The sequence below is a fragment of the Mya arenaria genome, chromosome 6 (genome assembly GCF_026914265.1).
Source record: "Mya arenaria isolate MELC-2E11 chromosome 6, ASM2691426v1".
Classification (NCBI taxonomy): Eukaryota; Metazoa; Mollusca; class Bivalvia; order Myida; family Myidae; genus Mya; species Mya arenaria.
The window spans coordinates 3,962,300-3,983,888 of record NC_069127.1 but is presented as its reverse complement, the minus strand read 5'-3'; the positions used below and the strand labels follow the sequence as shown (position 1 = coordinate 3,983,888).

At 36.3% G+C, this 21,589-nt stretch overlaps 2 protein-coding genes across 8 annotated transcripts in view; one reads left to right on the top strand and one right to left on the bottom strand.

Moving 5' to 3' along the window:
* The window catches only part of LOC128238880 (baculoviral IAP repeat-containing protein 3-like), a 33,105-nt gene extending 13,689 nt beyond the window's left edge, over positions 1–19,416 (bottom strand). For 2 of the 3 annotated variants that reach the window (XR_008261785.1, XM_052955186.1), the window contains exons 1-7: positions 18,366–18,506; positions 2,283–3,398; positions 1,920–2,052; positions 1,421–1,575; positions 959–1,028; positions 481–621; positions 170–345 (exon numbers count right to left, since the gene is read on the bottom strand). Coding sequence is in view for 2 of the 3 variants with exons in the window: in XM_052955186.1 (XP_052811146.1) it covers positions 170–345; positions 481–621; positions 959–1,028; positions 1,421–1,575; positions 1,920–2,052; positions 2,283–3,392 (1,785 nt within the window). In the remaining variant the exon portion in view is untranslated. Of the gene's footprint in view, positions 1–169; positions 346–480; positions 622–958; positions 1,029–1,420; positions 1,576–1,919; positions 2,053–2,282; positions 3,399–18,365; positions 18,507–18,833 lie in introns of those variants that run through there. The other variant, XM_052955187.1, reaches the window with a different exon arrangement.
* Positions 19,417–19,614: 198 nt separating this feature from the next.
* The window catches only part of LOC128238879 (glutamate [NMDA] receptor subunit 1-like), a 40,334-nt gene continuing 38,359 nt past the window's right edge, over positions 19,615–21,589 (top strand). For 3 of the 5 annotated variants that reach the window (XM_052955179.1, XM_052955185.1, XM_052955184.1), the window contains exon 1: positions 19,615–19,819. The gene's annotated coding sequence lies outside the window, so the exon portion shown is untranslated. Of the gene's footprint in view, positions 19,832–20,157; positions 20,198–21,589 lie in introns of those variants that run through there. The other 2 variants (XM_052955182.1, XM_052955181.1) reach the window with 2 other exon arrangements.

Here is a 21,589-nt window from a genome sequence, read left to right as displayed (position 1 = left end):
AACAAGCTTTATCACAATGCCTCGACTTGTTCTTCGAAAACCACAGCTATTCAAAAAGTTGAATCAAGGAAAACTCTAAAAAAAATGAATAACTCGACAACTGTAAAGTATACTAAAATAGTTTTTTTCTGCATAATCCATTTCAAATAACATTACAACATGACCGTACCTCTATGTCTTGGTCAATGGATGCCTGGACCAGGGCAATGTACTCGTCCCCCTTCTGTTGTCGCGCAAACGGGCAGGCTGGAAACCAGCGGCAATGTTCTATCCAGGGATCGTCTTCCGGGTCCCATCGTCGCAGCCCGCCGTCACAGGCAAAACAGCGAACATGGTCGTCTATACCTGACATTGGACGCAATATATGCGGTAAACAGTTGCAACAAAGTGAGTTAAATATCAAATAATCATATCCAGAATGTTCGTTTATATGTGTGGTACAATGAGAAATGGTTGACTTCAAAATTGTTCTTCATGTACCTGTATAATATAGACCCGCCTCCGAAAGCTGAATCGGTCTTTGTGCCACATGCGGCGGCCATTTGTCATACGAGCGCATCCTCTGTTCAAATGTCTTATAGCTTGGATTCCGAACATTGTAATTGCCTTCTACTGGATTGCCTAGAACAAGAACTTTATTTCAGCGGAGGTTTTAAAAGTCAATGCTACAATTTGCTAATATATGACAATTCTGATTTGGAAAATGTTGGTCTATACTTTGAACTACCAATGTTACTGATAGACTTTGTGAAAGCTTACTTTATTGGACACTTCGTTCGGTACAGTATACTGATCTACTACTTTTCAAATACATATACCTCTGTCGTCTGCATTAAGTTCTTAAGTTATAATTGTCAGACCATTTGTAGGCATATGAACTATATTTTTATCTAATCATTGATCATGTAGTACATTAAGGTGAACCCTAAGTAATGAAGACAACAAATCAAATATATACCTTGAGCATTTCTAAACTCCTCAAACTGACGTTGACGTATTTGCTCTGGTTCTAAATCTCGGATATTTTCCTGAAAAAAGGCAGTGATTTTTTTTTATTTAGCATGTTTTAAATAACTGTTTGGACGAAGGATTAGTAACAAACACTTGGCATGTTCCCTACTGTTAACAAAAGTAATCCCAAAGTAATAAGGCCAATAACTAGTGAATCAATTCTCTGACTTTGTTTAGTATTGTTCAATGGCTGTGACATGTACATCCATTCGACAAAAACACACACACAAATATTTAATAAAGTTCTTTCATCTTACACATCAAGCATCAGTTTGTGCATTAAAAAAATAAAATTAAATAGGTTGTTTTAGCTGTATTGGGCTTGTCCGCGTAGTCTATATTGCATAATATATTGCATAAATAGAATGAATCATTGGGGAAGTCTCAGATGTATTTTCGTTCAATTTACCTTATACTGCAACAGTTGCTCACGCCCACCGAAATACTGCAGGAGGTACGCACATTTCTCAGAATGCTGGACATGTTCTTTTAGAGGGTCGTCTGTGCTTGAGAAATCCTTTAATCCTATTCCACACTGAAAGCATCGCACAAGGTCATATTTTCCTGGAATTGAATAAATATACTTCGTTGTTTATTAATATTTTGAAGACTTGAAACAGAAAAACATTTTCAAATCCATTACAGTAATTACAGAATTATAACTACTATCTAACAATATTGTGGCGTAAACCGTAATTGAGATCACAATGAGTATATCTATTTTATATCGTTTTATTCAATACATCATCTCAAAATTTAACACTGATATATGTAAATATATAGGTATAAACTATAAACAAATATGGAGATTATGGATCACATGGTCTACATACTCTACCTGCTTTGAAATCTATACATATATATTATATTATGTATTATTGTTTTAAGTAAAAAACACTTTAGAGAACCTGTAAAGAAAAATCCTGTTTTTGCGAGAGTGCTTGAATCTGGTTGGCGCATAGACCATGTGCTAAAACTTCTCAATCTCGCATCCTTCTCCACATAGTCTGGATATCGCGGTCTGGGTAACTGTGGTTTGTTCTGAAATGATGAATGTTAGGTTATCTGGTAATCGTGATAATGAAGTATGCCTTATAATACTACATTGTAGTATTGCAATGCACTTTAAAAAAGGTTATAAAGGAAGAAAAAAAGCAACTTTGAACCTGACTCCTAATGATTACATAAATTCAACAAAACATACGGATACTATCTATTAGTATTATGTATTAGTATTGTTTTACAAAAGATTTAACCACAAGCACTTTTACCCGAATAGTTGACTGAAATTCTTCTACAGGTTGTGAATTCGGATTCCCAAACCTTACATCATTCGTTCTAGAAAACTCAAAAGTGCTTTCTGCACGGCCGAAATTATGACCTAAAGTGTTCGTTGTTAAAGTGTTAACACTTGCAGAATTGCTAAAAGAAGGAGAGTCCATCCTATAAGATATGTCACTGGAAGACTGGTGGGACGAGTATGGCATTGCACTAAACGTGGTATCTAGAGCTCTGTTTCTGTGTGTCAGACTTGGTAAATTATCGAACGAGTAGTTTTCTTGTTGAGGATGCTCTAATTGCATCGGGATATCCCTTGAGCTGCTGGTGACAGCAAGTCGTGAGGGACCCCCATCGTCAGAAGGTTGGCTATGAACAGAATTTTGATCCTGGGATTGGTTGTCAAACAATCCGTTTCTAAACGATTGATTTCTAAAAGGCGAAGCTGTTTCAATATTTCTCCCTGTGCAGTTGTGAAATGGTGTTTCTCCATGCTCGCGTGGAGTTGTAACTTTGTCAGATTTCGCTGTTCGAGTTTGCTTTAGAGATACAATTTCATCTCGGGATTTAAGTGTTCGTTTGTGGTCTTTTAAAATGTCCATATCCGTTAACTTCATCCACTGGAGTAATCCAGACTTATCTAACGCTTTTAACTTGACATTATGCACATCTCCACACATGACATAACAAGGGGTGTGCTTCATTTCTTTTCGAGATACAAACTCTTTAACCCTTATTGAGTTCCATACTTGCTTTGACATTAAGGATGGATACATAGCATTGCCTATAACCAAAATCATCCATCGCCGTGTCGTATCCACCAGAGTGTCTTTATGCTGTTTGTTCAGAGCATCGAGGCTTTCTCTTGCCTCATTCGCAATCCCCGAAGCCGCCCTGCCATCATGTTGTTCCGGGCCGGGATTGGGCTCAATACCAGCTTGTAGCAACAGCAATCCATTTATTGATGCTGTTGCAATTATAAGGACAGAAAAAATTGCAAATGGAACGCAGTGACCATTGGTTCTTCTTCTGCAACTACGATTTACACTGCAAAATGCTCGGGTTCCAATACGACATCGGTATGTTGCAAGGTCTATACCCATTTTTGTCTGAAACATACGTATACATATATTAGTAATTAATTTATTATAGAATTGGTATAGGCCCGCCCTTTCTATTGTGATAAAGGGCATTACGTGACAAACCATAGGAAGTAATATGGAATACATGTAGTTTGAAAAAAACAGTCCTACAGTTTTGGGGATTAGTAATATGTGCGACGTCAGGAGTAACGAGGGTCGTAACTGAAGATCACTGGATAAATTACGGACATATGCCACCGAGGGCACAGAGTCATAAACAGAATGATTGGGAATAGGTTCTGGTATGAGATGAAACATGTCATGTTATATCGTATGTTTGAGCAGAGACAAGACTCAGGCGTTAAGAACGTGTCACATATCCTTGTGCGCCAACATGCCATGGACTGAGAGTGATTGATTGCTCAGGCACTTAGGTCGATCGTCAGTTGATACATTTCTGCAAATAAGTCATGCGACAGGATACATAGCGTATTTTTCTGGCCAAATCACTAGCGATGTTTCGTGCAGATCGTGTAATGTCTTAAAAAAAGCTTCAAACGGGCACATTGGAAAGGCACCGATTCGGACAAGGTTCTTATATTGCTGCCCACTGATCACAGCAAAGTGTTGTTGCAGTGAAAGGATCCGTATGTTGTTGAAGAAAAATCTGATTACAGGAAGCATGGCTGCAGGAGAGCCTGAATAGCACATTTATTGGAGATATCCAGCATAAACATCGGACAGAAGAAGTACAAAGATGTACACATGAACAGACTTAACAGAGTCACAATGTTACCAGATCGAGAGGCTGGTAAATGAGTATCTTGCGGGAATTGCTCAGGGGCTATAGTCACAGACAACAATGTGGCTGATTAATTTGGGCACACACAAACATGGAAAGAGCATATATCTGTGCTCCGGGATTTATTCCAACGCATTTGACAGGCAGGTCTCACGGTGCACCAAACTAAGTGCCTGGAATTATGAGTTTACTGGACAAAACAAAGGTAACGGCGAAATATACGCATCGAAGAAGCCGTGCTGTCCCTGTAGACGTGATGCTCCACAACCAGGGGTCAAGATACAAGTAATGTCGTTCCTGTGGCTAGCAGGATACTACAGAAACGGTATTTCTGCCTTCGTAGAAGTGAAAAACGACTGCCCAGACAAGGTAGTCCGAGGAAAGGGCATGAGCAAGATTTTAGAACTTTGCATGACAAATACATTAGGCCTGATTTTAACAGAGCATTTGTGTTGCAGAACGATGCCTCGGAAAGCGAAGTTTTAGCCTCTTTGCTGCAACAATATAAATATAAAGAAGGTTGCCTCCCAATCGTAACAGTCAGTTAAAAGGGGGAACAGATTTATTACAGCATAGAAAAAGTGTTTGAAATAGAAAAGGTGAAGAAAGTTGTATGGTAGGCAGTTTTTTATTAGGCCAGATCACGCTTTTTTGTCCTACATACACACTTACAAAGCAGAAAATGGTAGAATAATACGCTGGGCACATACAGAACTAAAGTTATAAAGGATTCGGCACACGTTCGTGTCAGGGGCTGCAGTTTGGATGCAATTTGAGGACGGTAGCTTCCGCTTTCAACAGACATGTTGCAGTCGTTAGGGGTTAATATAAAACGGGAGTTTTTATAGTGCTCCAACTACCAGACGTTTAAGGCTCGTGTGTCTTTTTAATAGCGGAAAATATTACTTTAATCTCCATGAATTGTGTGAACTACTATATTAAAGTCACAGACACGCGGCAGCTTGATAAGGTACATTAAATGAAACAAACGTTAATTAATAACAAAAGAAAAGTGGAACTTTTATTGCATGAATATATATTAACAATATATATGATAAAGAAAACACCAGAAAAAAGACAGACATAATTGTTTATTGTCGTCAAAACATAATATGCATCAGAAAATAATCAATATGGTCGCAGTGATACACATGGTATACTACAAAGAAAAAACGTATAGACAAAGAAAAACAAAAAAAAAAGAATAAAAGTATTCAAATATATACAAGATTAATATCGAAATCAAAACGTTAATAGTATATATCTGAAATAACAGTATAAAAAGGATGTTTGGATGTTAAATTCATTTTGTTTGTTTATAATCTAAGTCATACTTTTGTCATACAATTTTCTAAGAAGAATGGTATGTAATGTGTTCATCGTAGCATATTTAGATACATTCTAAGACCCGCTTAAAAGCATGTCTCCTTAATGAATCAACTGTCTCTACGACAAACACATTACATACTTACATAGTACATATTATAATTTAACCTGAGTAGTTACTTTTTCTTTTGAACAATTGGCCATTATGACCATAGTTGAAAAGGAGCAGAAAAGTTATCGAAACATGTTTTGCACGGAAAAGTTTACGAAATGTCTGTTTTTTTAATAGAAAAGTTGACAGTTTAGCTGCATAGACAGGAATGGGGACGACCTAGTTAATTTTTAAATCGGTTAAGTATTAACACTTAACAGGCAAGTGATTAACACTTTTTTTGTTATATGAAAAGCGAAATTGTGGCTTCAAAATAATGATGGTTAACATAAAATATCTTTATATGTATTCATCATTAATAACATAAACACTTTCTATATGATTGCTAATTACGGTTCGCAATTAATAAATAACCTTAATAATAAGTTAAACATGATTCAACATTGGACTTTATTATGTTGTAATGTGTGAAATAAATGATTTGTTTGTTTTTTAAATATTTGTTGTTTTTTTATTAAAAGGAATAAAATAAAATAATGTAAATTCCGAATTATGACGATAAAAACATAATAATTTAAGCAAATTTATATATGTCAAAGTATTTAACTTGATTTTTGTAAATAATCTTATGCCTCAATCGTAGATAGTTGGAGTAGTTAATCCTATTTTCAAAAATAAGGGTGACACAACAAAACCTGAAAACTATCGACCTATTACTGTTCTTAATTGTGTGGGGAAATTGTTTACTTGCGTTATAAATAATAGACTTAAACATGATGTCGAACACAATAATATTATACATGAATGTCAGGTAGGTTTCAGAGCTGGTTTCTCGGCATCAGATCACAAATTTTGAAAAAAACACATTATTCAACATTTTAACAAATGCAAAGGAGCTTTTCTGTGCGTTTACTGATCTTAAACAAACGTTTGACACTGTCTGGCGAGAAGGGCTTTAGTTGAAACTTTGGAACGGCAAATGTTTTACTCTCATTAAAAATATGTATGTAGTAATAACAAATCCTGTGTTACAGCTAATTCAAAATTGTCAAATTATTTCCCAAATAATATAAGTGTTGGACAGCCGAAACATCTTTCACCACTGTTTTTCCTTGTTTCTGAACGATTTACAAGTAACAATATAGACAGCAGTGTACAATAACCCACTCTGGACCATATTCAAAATTTGCAAATTTTCATAAAACTATTCTTCCTTCTCCTTTACGCTGATAATAAAAAAACACAGTACATATTGCAAACCAGGCTATTGTAGGAAAAAACAGTTTACTACGGAACGCTAATCGCCTTTCCTTCGTATAGTCTTACAACTTTATACTTTAAGACAAACGGGAGGCCCATGCGGGCCTATGCACTACTGGCATAGCTCTTGTGGCCATTTTTCAGTCCAGACCATGTATGTTTGGGTAATAGGCAAAACATATATAGTTTTTGTATTTGGGTTAGCTGCAATTGTTGCGCGTTCAACATCTGAGGACAAAAATGTTGTAAGCAGATTAGTTGCATAAATTATTTCAAAAAGTGCTAAGTCAAGGTCATCCGACGAAAAAACAATGTTTTCAAAACTGTGCTCATGGTCAATATTTCACTGCTGTAAGTTCAAAAACTAAGAAAGTGGGTCAAAGGGTCACAGTCAAGGTCATCCGAGACAACATTGATACTTGTTTGCAAAACAGTACACATGGTCCGAATGTTATTCTTGTATCTTCAAAAATAAGAAAGAAGATATATATATATATATATATATATATATATATATATATATATATATATATATATCATTTAACGATCCAAATACGTTTTATTGAGCTTTATTCAAACAATTCCTTTTTCGGCTAAATTAATTAGGTCTATATGACCACTAAATTTAGTTTTATAATATATGACGACTTCTTATGACGCCTTTTTATTATAATATTTTGGTTTCGGACAGGATAAAAACATCGTAATGTTCTATATTAACATTTTTCAGTTTATGATTCCAAGTTTCAGTAAGGAACAATACGTCATACTTTAATAGACTATTTAGAAAGTCATTATGATCAAGCTTTGAACATAAACCGTTAACATTCCAAATTAGAAAAATGAGCTGCTTCTCACAGCTGTCAACGTGTATACACAACATGTAATGGTAAATAGTCATTTTGATTAGTTACATACTGCTTAACTGCGATTAAAATGCATGTGAAAACATATGGTAATACAGTTTATGAACACTCTTGAATTAATCTCTTTTGGTCCATTAACAATATTTTAGAAATAGTTAATAATAATGAGAGTAGACGATAAAGGCCTCTGTGCTTAATTCTTATGACTTCAACGCGTTATAGATCTATTCCACAGTATTAAGTTACAACCAAATTGACTCCTCCTATCGAAAAACATTTGCTAGGAAGAAAACTACTTATATGGCAGTTCATGAGACAAAAGCTTTTTTACCAATGATCGCTCAGATAAATATAACTTTTGTACATGCACAGATGTTATTGAAGAATGAACTCTTGTTGTGAATAGTCTTTTCTAAATTTGGTACATGAACTTAAACAAAAAATAGGCATTCCAATAGGTGCTTATAATGCACCTTAACTTGCTGACCTCTTTAATAGTCTTTTTATACTGCTATGAAAGTGAATACATGTTGAAAATATCAAAGTCTGAAAATATTGCACTTGTTGATAAATTCAATAATACTTTTAAATATATTGACAATATTCTGAGTTTGGATAAGCCGGTATTTACAGATACTATTAACTCGATATAACCTTTGCAACTTAATAAATCTAATACATTCAATCTAAAAGCATCCTATTTTGATCTGCAACTCGAAGTTAGGAAAGATAAATTGAATATCAATCTTTATGATAAACGTGATGAGTTTAATTGCAAAATAATTAATTACCCGTCTTTAAATGGAGATGCTTCTAGTTCACCATCATATATTAACATCTCAACTTCCATTCTTTAAATGAACTGCCTTTCGGCAATTGAGATTATCATCCGATGATGTTTGGATGGTGAATCGTCGCATAACAATTTACTTTTTTTCTGAAAATTGTACTGTATTGGACGGCACCGCACGGTACTGCACAGCAAGACACTCAAATGTGAGATCTGATAAGACAGCAGACGGTAATTTTTTTATCATAGATATTGATATTTAATGTTTTAACTTCAAACTAGAAGTTCAATATCACATTATATATTGTTATTGATTTTCTTATTTTTAGTATGTCGTACATTGATTTTTTAATAGCTGTCTTATTTTTTTATTGATATTGCTTGTAATTAGTTATCAGTTTATATCGTTGAAAGCGCTGTCGGACCGTATTTGGTACAAAAACGAATATGGTACAAATTTGTACCATATTCGGCCGAATATGGTACAACTGTCTAATTGTACCATATACGTATCTGCAGTTTTGGGGTAAAATGCCTGACCAAATATGGTACAAACTTGTACCATATTCGGATGAAAAATGTACCACATTCGTTCCGAATATGGTACACACTCATCATCGTCATCGTCATCATCATCATCGTCATCATCATCATCATCATCATCATCATCATAACTACAATTTGCATCAACGTCATCAATACCATCATGAAAATAATCATCATCGTCATCATCATCATCATCATCATCATCATCATCATCATCATCATCATCATCATCAGCATCATCATCATCATCATAATCATCATCATCGGCGGCCGGTAATCATTGGCGTCAACATAATAAAAAACTTTTTTCATCATCATCATCATTATAATCATTATCATCGGCCGATAAACATCGCAGTTATCATCATCACAATCATCAAACCCCAATCATCATCACCATTGTCATCATCATCAATTACATCATCATCGTCACCATTAACGCCATTATCATCATCATCGTCATGATGATGACAAAAGTTTTGATGATGATGACGACGATCAAAATTACCGTCATCATCATCATCATCACAAACTTTTATCATCATTGTCATCATCATCACCATCATTATCACCACAATCATCAAGGTCATCATCATCATCATCAACACCATCATCATCATCACCATTATCATCATCGTAATGAAGATCACAAAAATGTGATGATGATAACTGCGATGTTTTTCGGTCGATGGTGATGATGATGACAAAAGTTTTGTAATGATGATAACGACGGTCAGCACATCATCATCATCATAATCTACCGATAAAAATCGCCGTCAGCATCATCAAAACACATTTGTCATCATAATCATCATCATTATAATAATCATCATCGACCGATAAACATCGCTGTCATAATCATCAAAATACGTTTGTTATCATCATCATCATCATCATCATCATCATCATCACATCAATTATCAACACCCCAATGATCATCATCGTTGTTATCTTCACCAACACCACCATCATCATCACCATCAAACCCAACATCATCATATCCATTATCATGATCGTAATGGTGATCACAAAAGTTTTTTTTGTGATGATAATGACAGCGATGTTTTCGGTCGATAATGAGGATGTTGTGATGATGATGACGACGATGAGAATATCATCATCATCATCGGCCAATAAACATCGCCATCATCATCATCACAAATATTTTGTTATCATCATCATCATTATCATCATCGTCGGCCGATAAACATCGCCGTCATCATCATCTAAAATCTTATCATCATCATTATAACCATCATCATCGTCCGATAAACATCGCTGTCATCATCATCCCAAAACGTTTGTTATCATCATCATCATCATCATCATCACCACAATCATCAAACCCCAATCATCATAACCACTGTCATCATCATCACCACCACCATCATCATCACAATTTTTTTACCATCATCATCATCACAAATGTTTTGTCATCATCATCATCACATATTCATTTTACATTTTGTATTTTATAATTTGTTTCATTCAAGAGATTCAACAAACTTGTACTTTTTTCATTTATTGGTATACTGACAGGATTTTTCAAAGTAATATTGAAGAACATAGAACAGCATTTAAATTTTAATCCAACTGTAGCATTTTGACCAGACATAATATACATATATACATTCATTTTAGTAGCAGCCAAAATATCCCAAATGTGCTTCGTAAAAAGTTACCATTAAATGAGCAAATGACAACAAATTTCCGGTAGAAGAACATAATCATCAATCACAAAAATAACATAACAGGTTTCCAAACACCGATATACATGTATATTTCACCTGTAATGTCTGTACATGACATCTATGATATCATACCAACCGATTCCACTAACACGCAAACGCAGCCATGCGTTTGCCCATTTTGGCCCCTTGATGATTTCTTTTATTGCCGAAATAAGACCGCTGTTTCTGCCCGCTCTTGTTAATAGGAAACGAACGCTAACAGGATTTCTGTTACTAGTATCTAGTCCAATATCCGGCCGAATGTAAATTCTAGGTGTTTGCAAACTCATTGACCTTATTAAATCTCTAAAGGGTTTGCCGACCTTCGCCAACACAAACTGGATTGACGGGTTTGATTGTATGCAGAACTTAAAAATTTCAACTTGAATGTGAAGTGGTAACATCAGAAATGGAAAAGTCGTTCGCCTCTGTGCCCTCCTATTGTTTATCATATCTTGAAGCTCTTTCAGGGCTGAACACACAGAGACGTCACCGTTGTCGCCAGAGTCACCGTTGTCGCCGGAGTCACCGTTGTCGCCAGAGTCACCGTTGTCGCCGGAGTCACCGTTGTCGCCGGAGTCACCGTTGTCGCCGGAGTCACCGTTGTCGCCGGAGTCACCGTTGTCGCCGGAGTCACCGTTGTCGCCGGAGTCACCGTTGTCGCCGGAGTCACCGTTGTCGCCGGAGTCACCGTTGTCGCCAGAGTCACCGTTGTCGCCGGAGTCACCGTTGTCGCCGGAGTCACCGTTGTCGCCGGAGTCACCGTTGTCGCCGGAGTCACCGTTGTCGCCGGAGTCACCGTTGTCGCCGGAGTCACCGTTGTCGCCGGAGTCACCGTTGTCGCCGGAGTCACCGTTGTCGCAAGAGTCACCGTTGTCGCCAGACGCAGCGTTGTCGCCAGAGTCATCGTTGTCGCCAGAGTCATCGTTGTCGCCAGATGCAGTGTTGTCGCCAGACGCAGCGGTGTCGCCGGAGTCACCGTTGTCGCCAGAGTCACCGTTGTCGCCAGACGCAGCGTTGTCGCCAGACGCAGCGTTGTCGCCAGACGCAGCGCTGTCGCCAGAGTCACCGTTGTCATACGACTGTTCTAAGCGTGATATTATGTCCTTGTACACGCGTTGATTGATACGGATACTAACGTAATGCATGCCAAATCCTTCTGGGAAATACCCCAATGCAATTGTTCCAACATCACCATCGAACTTTCCATCTGCTGACACAATTGATGAGTGTTCTAGTCCTCGGGTACAAACTACCAGGCACTGCAAATTATATTCTCTCATAAGTGCAATGAGCGTGAGGTTGTCGCCGTATGTCCCATTCTTAGACATATTCTTAACGTATTCATCAAATGTTTCATCATAGACAAAAGTTTCATAGAAATATCTGTTTTCTACAATGTGATGGACTGCTTCCTTACGTAAAGCATCTACGTCTTTGTATATACCAATTTTACCAAGTTGATGCGATATAGCAGCAAATTGACAATTTCCATCCGGATTTGGGTCCATGGCAATATTCACCCCATCCAACAACTGCAGATTTTCATGGTGTGTTGAAACATGATAGTACTTAGTTCTGTGATTTTGTTTCTCTGAGCGGTTCTGTTTTAATGAATGTTTTTTAATTTTTCGTTGTTTCTCTAACGCAACAGTTAGGCTAGTCATGTTTTCGACCCCAACCGATTTGCTTACGAATCCAAGTTCGGGTTTGTTCGGTACTTGAAATGACACGATATAAACACCATTTCGTTTTACTTTTTCTACCTTGCCTTCGATAACATATCTTTTGGTTGGCACCCTGGATTTTCGAAAGGGATAGCGAATTAATACTGTCTCTCCTACTTTGTACTTGCTTGGGGAAGTTGCGTTTTTCAACAGCGACCTGTAAGCCTTTTTATTTGCTCGCCGTATGGTTTTCTTTATTTCACGAGAACTATGACGTTCTTTGGTAAAAACATGACTTCTTCCGTAGTAGGCTTCAAAGGGCGTGAGACCCCCAAGAACTCGTTTGAAACTTGTGTGTATGGCATAGGCTAAATCTTGAAGCCCTTCGACCCAGTTAAATCCACGTTTACTTTTTGTTGCAAATAGAATCTTGGCCTTTATAACACTGTTTGACCTTTCACACTTGCCCTGTGATTGAGGATGATACGGCCTACTATTGATCATTTTGATGTTGTACTTGTTCAACAAAAGTTTCATACTAGGGCCTTTAAATTCCAGTCCGTTGTCACATTGGATGATGTCAGGGGCAAGGTTAACCATCAACACGTCCTCTAATGCCTTTGCAAACGTTCTTTACAATTCTCTTGAATATTGAGTAAAAAATCGGACCAATTTTTTCGTATTCAAATAAAAAAAAGTTTAGGGTCGGGCGAAAAAAATAGGTAGGGTCGGGTCACCGGAACCAGACAATTTTTTTCTTTTCGCCTAATGTTTAGGAATACAGTCACACCTGTCTAAAGCAGCCAGTCAAACATCCTTATTTTTGGAGAGATATATTCATTTAAAAGAGCTCAAAATCTCTTAAATCGGATTTTGGTGAAAATACACTTTCGAAAAAAAAAGTTTTAAAAATTTGAAAATTGCTATTAATGATCTTGTGAATTGTTTGGGTCAATCTAAAACTACTGACCAAAGGATATTGAATTATATCGAAGAAATTCTATCGTAAAACAACTGCAAATGCATGAAATATGAATTTCGTTAGTTATTTTTTCGGCCCAATTTCTTGTTTATTTTTCGGATTTTCTCATGCAATATCTTCTTGTCAGAAGTTTTAGATTGACCCAAACAATGCACGAAATCATTAATATGGCTGACGCGACGTCATTCGACCAATCGAATGCGACGTCGACATTCCTGCAACGACGTTTGCTTAAAGCAATCATATCTGGACAAAACCTACCAATTATTATTAAAATGTATTAAAATATAAGCATTAATACCGAGGGGTATTAAACGATCAAATTTTCCAAGAAGCGCTGGCGCGCTTCATGGATTTGCTCGCCTACCTTTACCCTTACAAGTTCACACTCTATGAACATAACCAAAATGCGATAATCCTCAAACTTTTACAGAGTTACCTGGAGCAAGCACGTCTCTAGTCTTAGAGTACTAGTACTTAGTAACCAGTACTAAGCAGATACATTCGCCAGTAATTGACAACTGCCCTACTTGAAACAGCGGTAGGGGAAGAATGGCCGTAGAAATCATTTCGTGACCAATCTCCACGAAAGTATCTGGCCCGCCCGGGAATCGAACCCAGGCCGCCTGCGTGCCAATCTGACGCGCAACCGACTGAGCTAGCCGGCGAAACAGTTACACAACCAGCAAAATCCATGTAAAGTGTGGTTAGGTTAGCTGTTTCTGTTACTGCTAGTTACGACGACGACGACGACGACGACGACGACGATGATGATGATGATGATGATGATGATGATGATGATACTTTTGTCACTTCCAATATTAGGTTAATACAATGTATTTGAGTTTGAAAAAAAGTTTACACATTGGCAGACTATTTCATTTATTAAGAAATACATAATTTATGTACCATATACGTAGGCCATTTTCATTTTATGAGTTTTTTTGGTATGTACCAAATACGTTTTGGCGAGCATAGAAAAACTTATTCCAACCGAATATGGTACAATGTTTGTACCATATTCGGTCGAAAATTGTACCATATTCGGTCCGAATATGGTACATTTGTACCATATTCGACCGAATATGGTACATTTGTACCATATTCGTTTTTGTACCAAATACGGTCCGACAAAGCGCCATTGAACGTGTATATAAAAATGGTGCTATAAAAGTTAATCAATAAAAATAATAATTGTGTATTGTGAACAAGTTGTGTGTCGAGAAAGGTGAATAATTGGTATCAAGCGGGAGTTGATTATACAATTGTCCTTATGTGTATCATAACGATTTGTATATGTGTCTCAACAGTGTTGTGGGATCGCTTGCTATGTTTCATTGCACAATCCCGTGAAGAAAGAAATGCAAATAATACAATTCACTTAAATACCATCACTGCACATTAATACGAATCATCAACATCATTTTAACATTGGAGTCATGATAGGAAAGTGTACTTAATAAATAAAGCCATACTATAAAATTTTATATCATAAAGCATACTATTTAAATACATGTACATACATGCAATACTCGGCTTAATATCGGTATGGACATGTCATTGTGAGATATTGGTCCATGTCTGTTACCTATCAGTAATGACACCCCGCTGTGACAGATTCTTATCGTGCGGTCAGTACTTGGAACCATGCTGTCACTGATGACTATAATACGATGTGTATTGAACCCCAATGGCGTTCTGGTTCAAACTGGAATGCTCCTGTGAACCAGAAATTAAATCTTGTATTTACACAAAGGTAACAAGTAAAAGTACGCGGTGTATGAAAGAAACTTTGGAAGTCTGAATATTTATTTCTTAATGCAATTCAGTTTAAGAGTACATTGCACGTCAGTGTTTACGATATTAAAGAAATTTAATATAATACACTGGACTGAGGGCCATATGACATAATAAGGACGGCCAGTCACCCAATGACGGTGTATATGGACCGAGGCATAAGCCGAGGTCTGTTCACCTTCGGGGGCTGAGTAGGCGGTTATTATATGATGCCATATGTCCCGAAGTATTAAGTCAATTGAATGAAGGGTATAGTTATTAATACATATCCTATCCTGCCCTAAAATTTTACAGAAGTTCAAGAGTCAATCAGGGGCCATAATTTGTATAAAGGATAATATGGAGTTATCTAACCTCATTATGTGATGGCCGTGAACAACTGTGTGAAGTATTCAGTCAATTGAAAGAGTGTATTGGACTTATGAGTGAAAATCCAAACTTGTCCTAAAATATAACCAGACACCGTCGCCGGCGCCTGGGCGAATAGTAGACCTCCTTATTCCTCGAATATTCCAGCTAATAAAATGCACATGCGATTGATCTACCGTCATTCAAATTACAAAGGGGTCCTGGCCCCAATTTCTTGAAACTTCTTAAGTCTCTTATAACTGGATTAAGCTAAACCCACTATTTATGTCTTTCAATATTTTGCATTTCATATACTTCTTTAATTGTTTTAAAACTCAAAATAATAATTATCATTACGATGATCACAATAAACAATTTTTCATATGTAAAAAAATCTCTATCAGCATGTATTTTGTCTAATTGAAATAAGCATCTTAAGCCTATGAATCTTAAGAAGGTTCAAGAAATTAGGGCCTGGTAACTAACCTTAAAAGTTTAAAACAGCACTTTTGATGAATTACATTTCACAGTCCACATCACCAAGTCCGTCTTTATGTTTATAAGAATACTCTGGCACCAAATCCATAAGGCATGTGGACACAGAGTATTCTCTACATAGTCGGGTTTTGAATGTTTGAAAAATTGACGCACGCCTCTTAATTGAGAATGCATTTAAAGTAACTCGGTTAGGTTTTACTGTACATAGTGAGTTAACGTGAAAAAAACAATGCACCTTGAGGTCCTCATTGCAGAATGCGCCTAGTCGCCTGACGTAACTGTCCCCGGAATTTGAAAATTTCTTCATTTTTAATAACAAGAGTGAACAGATCATAAATGCATGAATATTGCTGATCTTGTTATTGTTTGTATTGTGTCAGCAGGTCCCGTAAAATATGAATTGCCCTTTGGAAAGTGTTAATTTATCATCTTTTAAATGTATCGTTGCCAAAGAGTTTTAAAGTGATTCCAATGGGTTGATCTTTCCCCGCGTTATTGTGACGTCATTTATTTAAATGTTTCCGATTACAGTCCGGTCGTTCTATTGGGTAAGGAAGGATCACTGAAAGTTTTTCTTAAAATAAAATGAAGTATTTTTAACAATTCTTGAATGAAATAATGAATTATTGGTGTAAATATAAGAAATGAATTGCGGGATTGATGACATTCATTATCGGGGATAGGAACGCAATTGTGCTGGTCAAAGTACGCGTGGAGTCCTTCCGACTCCACACGCTAAAATTGACCGGTCTAATTGCTTTCATACCCCGATAATGACATCAATTTCGCAATTCATTCCTTAAATGGTGTTTTTATTGTACAGTTGATAAGATTCGCTAGAATATGCACAGATGTCAAACAACTTCTGAAACAGGATTTCAGATATCATATAAAGGAAAACTTTCTCAAAATGTGTTAATGATTCGAAAAATTAAAAAAAAATCCAGCAGCTAGTTGGGCAGATAGACTTATTGAGTTGCTGGGTTTTAATATAAGCCGTGGATATATTGGCAATACTTTGATGAGTACTTGACTTCTGTTTTTTGAGGTTGAATTCCTTATATTACAAATCGTGTGTGTGACGTCACTTTAAAAAAAAAGTACTAAGGGTAATCATTTGGAAGAATATATTAACAAATATATATATTGTATTTTTATTTTGAAAAAAATGTTTTCTTTGTTCGTTCCAAGATTAAGTACAATGATGCTTTTCATTATGAAACTCAAAAGATCACATAGATTTAAACCTTTTATTTGCTAAGGCAGACTATGTAGCATATTTTGCAATAGGAACTCGGAACTATATTCCTTCGTCTGCAGATAGAGTTGGGATCTCTAATCATAGAAGTACTTAGGGTTCACATATAAGTTGGGGTTTACCTTTAAGTTTTGTGTTTAATTATTAAGTTTCCTCAAGTTAATGCATACTTTAATAAAATTTACCATTTACGTTTTTACTTTATGCGGTATAAAGGTGAGGTTGTACACGTACCTAGTTTAAACTCCCAGGTTCTTTTTTGTATATCAAAGACACTAAACATCTTCAAATGTGTTGTTTATCTCATTGTATATACCCAAAATGGTTTTAAACAACATTTAAGTGACAAACAATGATTTAGATGCCTGTGGTCTATAGAAGAAAGAACACATAGGTTTTTTGGACTGAACCAGCAAAATCCGCAATCATATATGGCTAGCTTCTTAAACATCCAATGTCGATCCCTATCCACAAGACACCCACCGTTAAATAGTATCACCGTTGGAGTTCGATGAGTGTGTCGAGCAGGTATGACATCTAATACTTGTTTATCATGTACCAGTCAATTGTAATTCCGGGTGTATACCGGTGTCGCGGGGAAAATGGGCCGTGTTTTATCTTTCGGGTGGCCCGGCTGTGTTTTTTTTTGTGCCGAAAATAGCAATGAATTGGCCTCACCTAGGATGCGGGGATTTTACCTGGGATTGGCCGAATGTCAAAGTCACCGCGATTCAATGGACCTTGTGCATGGGCGTGGCTAGAATTGACTGGTGCATTACTCAAAAAAAGAAGAGATCAAATCGATTTATAGACTGCAATTTTTAATTTTAAGCATATATTATTATATAAAAACAAAAAATAAATATGCAGTACATGTGAGCACTAGATAAACAGAAGGATAGAAAGCTTAGTGTGTATAAGTTATATCACTTCCTGTTAACTTTACATTCAATGTGTTATATTTTAACGAAACAAGGGAGAACTCACACATATAAAAGAAAGAAAAACTCACATGATTTTCCTGAATATCCAAGTACGCATAAATTGAATTATATAGTTTACTGCGCAATAGTGAACAGCATTAATTTTAGTTTTGGGAGCTTCATTTTTGTTTGAATAACATTTATTTTTAAACGCAGTCCTATTGGTTATTATTTATACTTACAGGTTAACCGCTTTGTGCACGAAAGTAGATTTTTATATTTATGACATATTAAATAACATATTTCGAATGCTGTCTTATGCAATAATCACCAGGAAAGAACTATTTCGTTAGTCTTCAGTGCACATACATATGTATATATGTATGTGTGTCAAAACACAAAAATGCTGCACGGCTACAATGTATTTATTTTTAGATCGGGTTAAATACGAGGTCATAAGTATATATTTATATAAATATACAAGTATCAGTTTCGAATATGATGTATGCACATACACGTATTCTTTGAGTCATGATTTCATAAACGAATTAACTTACGTTTCAGCAACAGAGCGAAGTAGTTCGTGATCAAACCGTCGAAGACCGTTGGTTTAATGCATATAATAAAATGCATAAACTATTGCCAACACACCTGACGAAACAGTGTAAAAACTGATCGAGTGAAAAAGAAAAGAAGATGTACACTTCCACCTTCCTTTATAACCAAACTATGGTCCGTTATGTCTGGTCCGTAAGGTCCATGGTCCGTAATGTCCGTGACCCCTTTTTAACAGAGTACATGACACTGTAGTCCAGTATATACATGCAACGTCAACATTTAACTTGCACTGTATCTATAAATGGATACACAACGTCTTCGACTTTGACGTCAATTCCTGTAACCATTGTTGAGCGATAAGGCAACACTTATATGATAGTTCATCCATTTCCTTGGCAATATTAAACGCTGGTCGTAACGAAGTTGATGTTGTGCACCATTTCAGCTTCTAAAATGTTTTAATTCCAGGCATATGTGCAAGCTTTGCGTAGTAAGTGACCACCGAGACATAGTTTAGAGGTAAAGAAATCAGTACTCCGCTCAAATAAAAAAGAAACAAAGCAACGCCCATGACAACGTATCCTTTTAGCAGCTAGCTATTCACGGTTGTTTACAAATTCACATGGAGATCATTAATTACGTCAGGGACGGGAACCCAGAATTTCGTGTACTATACATATGTATACCTTAATATATATAAGTATATGAATGTAACGTTACAAAATAGGGATTATTTTTATGCATCTTATAAAATTGATAGTGTTATAACATACTTAAAACACAAAAAGTTTATAAGTAAATGCTTGCAACGGGAGAAAGCATCCGATATAATAGAAAGAATGATAGTATAATGTAACCGAGTTTTAGCATTTTTCACGATTAGAAATAAAACCAATTATGATAATTTACACCGGATACAGAGGCTGAGGCGAGATGAAATTATTGTAAATTTCGCAGAAAGCAAACTTCAAAAAGAAGGCATTAGGTAGACGCATAAGTAATGAGATACCGATTAATGGACATACTTGTGATTTCCACACACTTTGCTTAAACATAAACACGAATGATTAGCCTGGATTGCCTAATCGGAAAGACTATTCTAAAAATCTGTTCCGACTCCTAGTCCTTAGTCCACCTAAATGGCCGTCAACCAGTCTTTTGACGATTTTTAGACTATGGCAGACTGGTGTTACAGGGATACACATGAAATGTCAAAATAATAAAAAAGTATCCCTGATCGCTCATTATTGTAGCTACCTAGTCCTAGGCTACTCCGAGTTTTGTTTGCATAAACAAATGTTCTAAATCTGTCTTATTTATTTACAACAGTTTACAACTGGAAACTCTCTTTCTTATACTTATGGTGAGTGGAATAATTTATGAATTTAAATATGGTTCTACTGATTTTTTAAATAATAGTATTGTTGCATTTGAGCCATACTGGGCAGCGGTCGGTGGAATTACCGAAATCCCAAAATCCTGGTAAATACCGAAATCCCCTTTCATTTTCATAGGTATATATCGTTTTCTTTTATACGCCCTGATTTCATACTTTATTGTATTCGAATGTTGTATGCCGTAATTGTTGGAGGTTGAAGAGCAGGGCTTTTTCTATAGTACCCACGGGTCCGACTATCGGACCCATTCCCAAAGCAAAATATAAGACATTTTTCCCAATCTTCAGAAAAAAATCCCAATCCAAAAAAAAAAAAAAAAAAAAAAATTTTTTTTTTTAGAAATTCTTTTTACCTGTACTGGTTCATTTTCAACATCCTAATAAATTATGTGATGTGAAGTATTTTTAGTAATTGAACTCAGAAATCATTGATTTTCATCACATTTAGAGATATGAAATATTATCTGTCATGATTTATTGCAATAGATATTTACACCCCAAGGATTGTTATTTCAGCCATTGTGGGTCTTTTAAAGGGAAAATAAACTAATATTAAATAATTTCCTAATTCACAGGAGACTAGACAGCTTTTTTCTTTTCACTGAAAAATTTCCCAATTTCCGCATTTTCACGACGCAAATTTTCCCAAAATGTCTAGGGTCTTTTTCCCAAAATGGGCAGAAAAAGCCCTGAAGAGGGGTGGAGAAGTCCGAGGAGGGGTGGGGGTCATGGTGACTAAAACCAGGGACCCCCTTTCATTTACATAAGTTCATACAAAAGAAGAGTATGCGAGGAAGTTATTATGCCGTTGCTTCAAAACTGCATTGTGTTTATGGCTTGTATGCCATAGTTGTTCATGGTTGGAGAGGGCAGTGGGAGTCAAATGAGGTGGTGGGGGCGAAAACCCGGAACCCCCTTTCATTTTCAAAAGTATGTGACTTGTTTTGTATGCCGGGATGATCTTATTCATTGTGTTCATCGCTTGTATGCCACACGTAGTCGTATGGGGGGGAGTAAAACCTGGCACCCTTTTTATGTTCATAAGTAAATACAATACAGTATGCGAGGTGGTTTGTACGCCGGGATAAATTACTTCATTGTGTCGGTGGAGGGGGGTTGGGGTGACTTAAATGTAATCAAAATCAATGAAGCATGATAACATGCTTTGTTAATTCATTGAATGGACACACCTTTATATATACTGACAATCTGACGATTGTGCTCAAGCCATGCTAAGGTGTTACTTTTGCTACAGACACTCATTGCACGGTTGTAACTTTGATCTATCAACAACCACTTTCATTAGGTTCTGCGAATTCACACCTTTTTACCAAACACGTGAATTTTAACATATCACGT